This window comes from Osmia bicornis, chromosome 11, assembly GCF_907164935.1.
Source record: "Osmia bicornis bicornis chromosome 11, iOsmBic2.1, whole genome shotgun sequence".
Lineage (NCBI taxonomy): Eukaryota > Metazoa > Arthropoda > Insecta > Hymenoptera > Megachilidae > Osmia > Osmia bicornis.
This window is the reverse complement of record NC_060226.1, coordinates 7,025,884-7,034,876: the sequence shown is the minus strand read 5'-3', so window position 1 is coordinate 7,034,876 and position 8,993 is coordinate 7,025,884. Positions and strand designations below refer to the sequence as shown.

General features: G+C 31.2%; 2 protein-coding genes across 5 annotated transcripts; one reads left to right on the top strand and one right to left on the bottom strand.

The window, feature by feature from the left end:
* Positions 1 to 702: 702 nt before the first annotated feature.
* LOC114873784 (E3 ubiquitin-protein ligase MSL2) lies at positions 703 to 3,266 on the bottom strand. Its single transcript, XM_046287844.1, has 3 exons — positions 2,483 to 3,266; positions 1,266 to 1,436; positions 703 to 799 (listed from the first exon to the last, which is right to left on the bottom strand). The coding sequence occupies exons 1-3, from the start codon at positions 3,060 to 3,062 to the stop codon at positions 786 to 788; spliced, it is 765 nt and encodes a 254-aa protein (XP_046143800.1). The 5' UTR covers positions 3,063 to 3,266; the 3' UTR covers positions 703 to 785.
* A 59-nt stretch (positions 3,267 to 3,325) lies between these two features.
* LOC114873781 (U2 snRNP-associated SURP motif-containing protein) lies at positions 3,326 to 8,938 on the top strand. Of its 4 annotated transcripts, none has more exons than XM_029182456.2 (20): positions 3,326 to 3,709; positions 3,834 to 3,873; positions 3,966 to 4,082; positions 4,189 to 4,285; positions 4,354 to 4,668; positions 5,001 to 5,065; positions 5,186 to 5,351; positions 5,419 to 5,582; positions 5,797 to 5,856; positions 5,937 to 5,980; positions 6,063 to 6,167; positions 6,241 to 6,468; positions 6,542 to 6,784; positions 6,891 to 7,077; positions 7,161 to 7,347; positions 7,438 to 7,571; positions 7,654 to 7,742; positions 7,814 to 7,973; positions 8,049 to 8,200; positions 8,309 to 8,938. In XM_029182456.2, the coding sequence occupies exons 1-20, from the start codon at positions 3,699 to 3,701 to the stop codon at positions 8,586 to 8,588; spliced, it is 2,844 nt and encodes a 947-aa protein (XP_029038289.1). In that variant the 5' UTR covers positions 3,326 to 3,698; the 3' UTR covers positions 8,589 to 8,938. The 4 variants fall into 4 exon arrangements, with proteins under 4 accessions (XP_029038289.1, XP_046143799.1, XP_046143798.1 ...); XM_046287843.1 differs by having other exon boundaries at positions 3,327 to 3,565; XM_046287842.1 differs by having other exon boundaries at positions 3,327 to 3,679.
* The last annotated feature ends 55 nt before the right edge of the window (positions 8,939 to 8,993 follow it).

Sequence of the window (8,993 nt, the reverse complement as noted above, 5' to 3'; positions counted from 1 at the left end):
TATTCTGGAATTTTAAAAATATAACTTAGTACATTTATTATATTTCATCTTATAAAAACAGATCATAATTAAGACTAGCATTTTCTGAACGCAATTAAATTCAAATGAATATATTACAATATTAATTATAAAATGTGAGGCACATTTTTACATTTCTCTTAAAAAAATACTCGTCTTAATTATGATTTATTAACGTATCCTTTATATTACTCACCTTATTATATTGAACATGACATTTAACAATGTCACATGAATTATCACACATCGATTTGTATGTCACTGTCCTCGGCTTCGCTTTCGGTACTAATCATAGCATCTTCTCCAACTAACAAGGCTGCAGGTAGATTTTGCGGTACATTATCAATATCTAATCTTGGAGTTGAATAGACATTTAATACTTGAATTGTTGTTGGAGAAGTTGAAAGACATTGCGGTACCGAACCCAGAGGATCCGAATGTAATGTATCACAATCCAAAGAAGTTGATAATTGTAACTGTAAATTATGTAACTCAGGTATATGTGGTCGAATCTACAACATAATGTTAGATACCTTACAAAATGAAGTTCAATTAAACGAATTATTCAATTATATATAAATTCTACCTTTAATCCATCTGCTGTATGAGGATTTCTACAACCCCTGCATCTACATTCAACACAGGGTTTACTTTCAACATAGCAGGGACATCGTTGACCACAACACGTTAATTTTCCAGGTATTGCTGTAGCATTGCCACATCTACATCCTTTCCTTTTGCTCCGCGCTGAACTCGACCTCGGTTTTTTAAAGCCTGAGGACTGTTTGAAACAAAATATGGTGTTTTAATTTTAATTATTATGAAAGAAGAAAATGTAAAATTTATAGATTAATGCAGACACGAACAAATACTTCATAAAAACATTATGAATTATTGTGTAATCAAACACAACATTGTTATCTGCATTAATCTCGGTATGGGACCTAGCAAAATACATGTTCAAATTTATTTAAATCTAGTGTTAGTAATAAGAGTTATTAAACAATGTTAATCAATGTAAGCTTCTATAAATTGTTAATTGTTATAGAAATCTAAAAATATGATTGTACCTTACAAGTAATATTAATGAGAATGCACATCATTTAATATTTAAATAAAAATTATAGTGCAATGCAAACTTCCTGTAAGGCACAAAATTAACCGAATATCTATTGAAATTACTTTGCTGCCCTTTGAAGATCTTTTCTGAGAAGGGGTCCCATATTTAAAGTGGGAAGATGGAATACATTTTACCCCTCCTACAGAGCTGTGTGGATTTCCATCCGTTTCCCGCTGTCCTATGTCTGCATCATCTGCAGCAGCTGCTTTCCGTTTTATCGTTATTTTGTTACCAGAACCAGCATACATCACAGAATATATTGAAGATCCATTTGATACAGTACGTATAGCAGGTGATTCTATACAATGAATAAATACATTTTATCGAATAGGTGTTATATTTCGAGAACGATGACAACATTTAATGAATTTTTCGAGCGAGAACATAATCACAACGTAATGTTATAATGCTGTCGACCGCTGGATTCATTTTAATATCGGTGATAATAACATGTTAATATTTAAAAATATATGACATTGCAAAAAAGAATCTGATCTTCACAATGACCTAGAGGAAGAATTTATTTTACCATTGCATCTGCCTCCTTAAATGGATCATCTTTTCTGTACGGTACTTCCTGCTTTTAAATCTAACAAATATATTAAGACATTTTGTTTCTTGTAACTTACCATTTATAATTCTCACTACTCTTATTCCCTTTTATATGCGATACAATACAATTTTGTAAAAAAAATAAAGAATAATTTAAAAACATGACATAATCTGTAACAAGGCTGATCATTTTTTCCTATTTCATAAAATATCTTTGAAGGATAGATGAAAATCAATCGAATACTTTATTCAATTTGATATATAATTTGTGAGTGTCTAGTACCCAGTGTTTGTTATTTCTTAAAGTATTACAAGTACAAAGAATTTTTGATATGAAAATTCAATTGGTTAGTAATTAATTTTGTAAATAGCTTTTTTTTTATTTTAACAATATTTTTTGATATTTAAAAATCATTTCTGAAGTAGTTATAAAATTTTCATGTTCTGTAACAACTGTAATATAGCATTACAATTTACAGAAACATATTAAATATTAGGTAATAAAATATTATTGTACCTTCTATAAAATATAGTCTTCTAAGCAAATTAATATGAGATTGTAGGGAGAAAAATGTTCAACCAATCGGATTGCTAGATCAGGATTTAAGTCCAGATCTTTTGCATAGAGGGTAGCTTTTATCATAACACTATCCAGACAACTAAGATATAAAAATAATAATATATGATTTTAGTGAAAATTAATTCATAATGTAGAAGATATTAAAATGTCAAAAAGTTCAAGAAAAATAACATACAAGTATAATATATGAAATAATGATTAATATACTATACCAGGTATATTTTGTGATATTGCTTCAGAACTTTGTATGGTATTTCCTTGCGTTTGAGTTGAGGTAGTACTTGTATAAACACATGGTAAAATGCTATACGCAGATTTCGATAGACCAGCAGTACTTTTAAATTCATCTTTGAAGCCCGAACCTTCTTGTATAAGTTCCATAAGACTTGTAGCACCGATAGCTGACGAACCATTACCTGTTTTGTTAGACGATACTGAAAGTATCAAGCTTCGATAAATGTTTGTATTTGTCAAATATTCGCACAGTTTCTTATAACACTGTAACAGTATTCGTAATTGAACATTTTCAACGTATTTGTCATAATCCTTGCACCAACCACACGAAGGTTTAAGCTTTTTACGTCCACCTCTGCAGCCACGACACACATGATGTTGACAATTAGTTTCCGTTGGTGTGTGAGGTTCAATTAACAAATTTGAGCACACAGTACAACTTAGGCTTTGCCGTAAATATGGTACCAGCCTATACAAATCTGTCCACGAGTTTGGATCATCAGCATCCGCTTGTAAAACTAATCGACACGTTGATACATAAAGGCTCGTGGCATTCATTTTTTTTTAAGTTTTTCACGGGCAATATATATATATACATATATGTATATGTATATATACATCATGCACACACACACACACCTCCATATATACATATACATATACATATAATTATACAGGAAAGTTAATTAAACAAAGTAATAATACACGTATAACATAATCATTACACACAAACAAAACATCAGCCATGTTTAATGTCTTATCATTTATACTTGTAGAGGGCTCTTTGCGTCGCTAGAACTAAAAAGTATTTCTAGATGGGAAAAGGGCCAGGAATCCCAGAACCTGTGGATGCCACTGTAGGTAGGAGAATCCCAGGATATTGCCATTTTCCCCAGGAAAACATACTGAGCTCGGTGCTGTAAATATGATGCGTATCTTCTACTAGCTTTTTGTAACTTATGATCATTCAGCGTCACCAAAACGTGAAGAAGATATGTGTATTCCTTGTAACTGCTCGTTTCTTTGATGGGAGTGCGTTATAAACATAAATATCTCTGAAAGTAATAGAGTATACACTTTTATGATAATGTCTAATTACAACACTATTGAAAGCATGTTTTAAAGAATATTACAGGTGTAAATAATTATTGTGAGGATTACTACTTTCAATTTTTGTAAGCAACGTAAAATTCCATGCATTTGTTGTAAGGTTTTGTATTATTTTTTATTAAATTCAATTAAACTTTGTTTTTGGATACTAGTAGTCTGATGCTTTTTTTTCCTAAGCACTCATTTGATAATATCACAAATTCTATATTAATATTTTAGGTTAAATTATTTACAAATGGCAGATAAAGCTATTATGAAGGTATAATTATATAAATTTATCTTATGATTTAACTGAAGTTTGATACTTTTATCTGATGATTGCTTCAAATAGTAATTGTTTCAAATATACAGCAAATTGCAGAGCAAAAGCTTAAAGCATTTTCTATTGGCACAATGGGTAAGAGACCATTAAGTAAAAAAGAATTAGAAGAGCAACGTAAAAAAGAACAAGAACAGGCTGCAGCTCAAGTATGTAATGTGCAATATATCAAGAACAAAATGTGTATAACATTAATAATAGATGTAATTTCAACTATACATACTTATGGTATAATCAACTAAATTTTGTATATAGGCATTTGAAGAATTTGTAGCAACCTTCCAAGAAACACCTAATAAAACAACAAGTAAAGTTTGGGTAAAGGCAGGCACTTATGATGCAGGAAAACGACGTAAGAATGTTATTGCATTGATGTAAGAATTGATTCTTGTTTATAATCAAATGAATGTTTTTTGACAGAGGAAGATACAAGGGAAAAGGGGAAACTCTACAAACCTCAGTCAAAAATATCAGAGCTTGTTGATAACAGATCATCAGCAGAACAAGCACAAGAATATGCAAGGCTGTTGGGATCAAGTGAAAGAAAGCTGGATAGATTGGGCAAAAAGAAAAAAGAAGGTGAAAAGAAGAAAAGTAATCTTGAATTATTTAAAGAAGAGTTAAAAATGATACAAGAAGAAAGAGAGGAAAGACATAAATACAAAGGGGTAGTGAAAACTGTTATTTCTGCCCAATCAGAAGATCCAATGCTAGCAGCTCTAAAATGTGTTGAAGGTAACTAAAGTTATTGTCTAGAATAAAATGTAGTGGAGTATTAAAATTGTGTTATAAAACATGATCTTCCTCAACCAGGATAGTTAAATTATATGTTGTTAAGTACTTAGTTCTTGTTTCCAAATTAAAAGTTTGAATTCATCAAACTATGTTAGGTGGCACAACCTCATATCCTGATCCACGAAAAATTAATCTACATACCCTTATTGACGATCCACGATTCCTAGCCCTGATATACGAGGGTAAAAAGTACCCTTTTTTATTACTGTTCACTACTACTTTTCTTAGTATTAAAATTATATTATAAATGTAAAAAACATTGTCTTTTGTAGATGGGTCATTTGACAATGGTGATCCTAATACAACAAATCTATATTTGGGAAATTTAAATCCGAAGGTATAAATTCATTGCAAGTGCTTATGTATAATGAAATTTATAATTTTAATATTGGATAAAACACCCTGTATATTAAGGAAACATTAACGAAAGTAACTTTATCTTATTGCCTCGTAATAGATTACAGAGCAACAATTGATGGAAATATTTGGAAAATATGGTCCGTTAGCTAGTATCAAAATTATGTGGCCGCGTAGTGACGAGGAAAAAGCTAGGCAAAGAAATTGTGGTTTTGTTGCATTCATGAGCCGTAAAGATGGAGAACGAGCATTGAAAAATCTGAACGGTAAGAATTTGCATTTTTTTAAATGCGTTAAATTATGAAGATATTTAATTACAATGTGATGAAATAGGCCGTGATATAATGCAGTATGAGATGAAATTAGGCTGGGGAAAAAGTGTACCAATTCCACCTTATCCCATTTATATTCCACCTGCTTTGATGGAAATTACACAACCGCCACCTCCATCTGGTCTTCCGTTTAATGCTCAACCACATCGTCGTGATAGACATAAGGTATGCATTAAACGAAATGAGTGTAGTTAACACATAAATGTCTAACATTTAAAATAAATAGAATCACCTAGAATTATATTAATGTTATATGTTATAACTATTTTGAATGCAAAACCCATCAATTAGAAGGATATGAACTGGCGACAGTGTGTTAATTAAACTTGTTTATACAAAATTTCAATGAAATATGTATATTTTTTGAATATCATCTCAGGTACCTCGTATTCGTAATCTACAGACAGCAGATCCTCAGGAGAAGGAAAACTTCGAGAAGGTAAGACTTATTAAAACGAAACAAATTTAATAATTTATAGGCGATGTAATAAACTACAACCCTAATGTAAATTGTTATAGGTTTTGCAGAATGCGGTTGTCAAAGTAGTTATACCAACAGAAAGGTATATCGTGATTGTAGAATTCGAACTATCGATATCGTCGTAAATAAAAATTGATAATTAATTTTTGCAATAATTATTACAGAAACTTAGTTATGTTAATACACAGAATGGTAGAATTTGTGATTCGAGAAGGCCCGATGTTTGAGGCAATGATTATGAACCGAGAGCTAAACAATCCAATGTTTAGGTTGGTTTTACTTTTCTTAAAATACATTATTCTTTTAGCATTTCAGATTTTTGTAATAATTATTCAATTTTAGATTTTTATTTGAAAATTATTCACCTGCACATATTTACTATCGGTGGAAGTTGTATTCCATATTGCAAGGAGATGGACAAAAAGAGTGGCGTACCGAAGATTTTAGGATGTTCAAAGGAGGAAGTGTATGGAGACCACCGCCGATTAATCCATGGACTCAGGGAATGCCCGATGAATTGATTGAGATGGAAGAAAGGCAAGAACCTAGAAGAGGAAGTTTGTCAAACAGGTATTACAAATGATAGTTATTTTTTATTAATTTAATTAATATTATTCAAATTCTCAAAAATATTTCTTTATAGTCAACGGGATCGATTAGAAGATTTATTACGAAACATATCCCCCGAAAGGATAAAAGTAGCAGAAGCCATGGTATTTTGTATAGAACATGCCGAAGCAGCCGAAGAAATTTGTGATTGTATTTCAGAGTCGCTATCAATATTACAAACACCCGTCAACAAAAAAATTGCAAGATTATATCTTATATCGGATATATTACACAATTGTGGTGTTAAAGTAAATAATGCTACTATTTATCGGAAAGCGTAAGTTGTTTTCTGAAATATATTAAATTTTTGAGGAAATTCATTAATTTGTAATTAATACATAAATATAGTTAATGAAATTAGTATTAATACACTTGTGAAACAGGTTTGAAACACGACTTTTGGATATATTTAATGAAGTTCATCAAGCTTACAAACAGTTTGATAGTAGATTAAAAGCTGAAGGATTTAAAGTTCGTGTAATGAGAATGTTTAGGGCATGGGAAGATTGGGCAGTTTATCCGCGAGATTTTCTCGTTAAATTACAAAATACTTTTCTTGGTCTTGTTCTGGTAAATTTAATTTTTTCATTTCATAACACCGTTTTGATATTTTTAATATCATATGTTAAAACAAAATGATTACCTTGTTGTAGGTAGATGAACCTGAACAAGAAAATGATGAAGATATTGATGGAGCACCGTTATCAGATGTAGATGGAGATGGTGCAGAAGATCTGGACGGGGTACCATTAGACGGAGCTGCTTTACTTAAAGGTGCTATGAAACATGGTTTAACGCCACAAACAACAACCAATTATGATGACATCGATGGAGTTCCTAGTAAGAACGTTTGAAAAATATTCTTTACACTAGATATAAGATGCACTTATAATATATGTAATAATGCATTTTGTACGTTTATATTTACAGTGGATGAGGATATTGATGGTATTCCTATGGATGAAGATGATTCTTCGAACTTACGAAATAAAGAGGATGAAAAAAAGCCATCTATTCCTGCCGGTTTTGTACCATCACGTTGGGAAACTGTTGATCCTGATCAGGTTGAGATCATTATTTTTAACTATCGAAAGTATTTTCTTTTTTTCTTTTTTTTTTTTTTAAATAACAGTTTTCTTACGTTAGGTCGAAGCACAAGCTATGACGACTAGTAAATGGGAAGAATTAGGTCAGAATGATGATTCGAATTCTCAGGATACTAGTATGGATTCCAGGTAATACATCCGCGTTTGTTGTGTTACCTACAAAATATGATATATTAGTAAGTATTTATTTGGTTTCATAGTGGTAGAGATTATAATGAAGAAAGAAGAAGTAGACTTCGCGAAATTGAAGTTAAAATAATGCAGTACCAAGATGAATTAGAAAGTGGTAGGAGGGCATTAAAATCTGGTATGACAATTCAAGGACAAGTGGAACATTATAGAAAAAAGCTCATTAGAAAGGTAACACTGATTTCTTATCACATCGTTTGAAACGTGTTATAAGAAGAAAATTTACGATTAAAAGTGTTGTTACAGAGCGAGAGAGAACTGAAAGATGCTAAAAGTGAAGAACGTGACGACGACAGGCGAAGGGAAAAGAAACGAAGCACAACTCCAGAATCTCCAAGTCATTATAGAGATCGAAGACGTACTTCGACAAGTCCATCGTCTAAAACCAACAGATATAGGTACATATTTTTATTTATATACAGTAGGATTTCCAATAATTTTGTATGTCTCGGATAATATAGAAATTTCATGTTCTAAGAATGCATAGCATACGTATATGTTTATAGATCTCGTAGCAGATCACCACGTGGTAAACGTAGATCACGATCACCATACAAAAAACGAGTTCCAGTCACACCATCGCCACCACGTATTCGACGAACGCCTTCACCTTCTTTTTCATCTAGAGTATCTCGAAGATCTCCAGTTAGTGAACGAAGTGACAGGAAAAGAAGAGCGAGATCGCCATCGTTATCTCCACCACCTCCACCACGTACCTCAAAGCATAGAGCTAATAGTCCTCCTTCTCCAACGTCACGCAAACATAGACATAAACATAAATATTAAGTTATTTTACATGATATTCTTTGTATCTTTAAAAAATAATGAATCTATTGATTTTGTAATACATACATTTCAGTAGGATTATAAAATAATATTATTGTTATAAAAAGTTCATTAGCGCAATATTGTGAAATATTTTAACCTGATTTCAAATATTCTAATATTTTCCTTTTCTTTTGAAATTTGTTTGTATGTGCGTAGTTGCATATACTCGCGATACCATTTGACAAATATATGAATAAAAAATTTCCCGACGAAATTTCTAATTGTTACGAGCATAAGGATTTTATTTATACATGTAAATTTACTTGTATTATTAGCACATAATTGCATTAAAAATTATTAAAATATTGTACAGGTATGAAACTGAGATAAAACAGCATCCTTATTTGTATTATTGTATTGTGG

Bases quoted from the DNA above. Each gene is read 5' to 3' on its own strand.
- LOC114873784 (XM_046287844.1), bottom strand. From the start codon at position 3,062: ATGAATGCCACGAGCCTTTATGTATCAACGTGTCGATTAGTTTTACAA. The intron at 1,437-2,482 runs GTATAGTATATT...TTCATTGTATAG, and splicing joins AATATCACAAAATATACCTG to AATCACCTGCTATACGTACT.
- LOC114873781 (XM_029182456.2), top strand. The intron at 7,348-7,437 runs GTAAGAACGTTT...TTATATTTACAG, and splicing joins TGACATCGATGGAGTTCCTA to TGGATGAGGATATTGATGGT. The intron at 8,201-8,308 runs GTACATATTTTT...ATATGTTTATAG, and splicing joins TCTAAAACCAACAGATATAG to ATCTCGTAGCAGATCACCAC.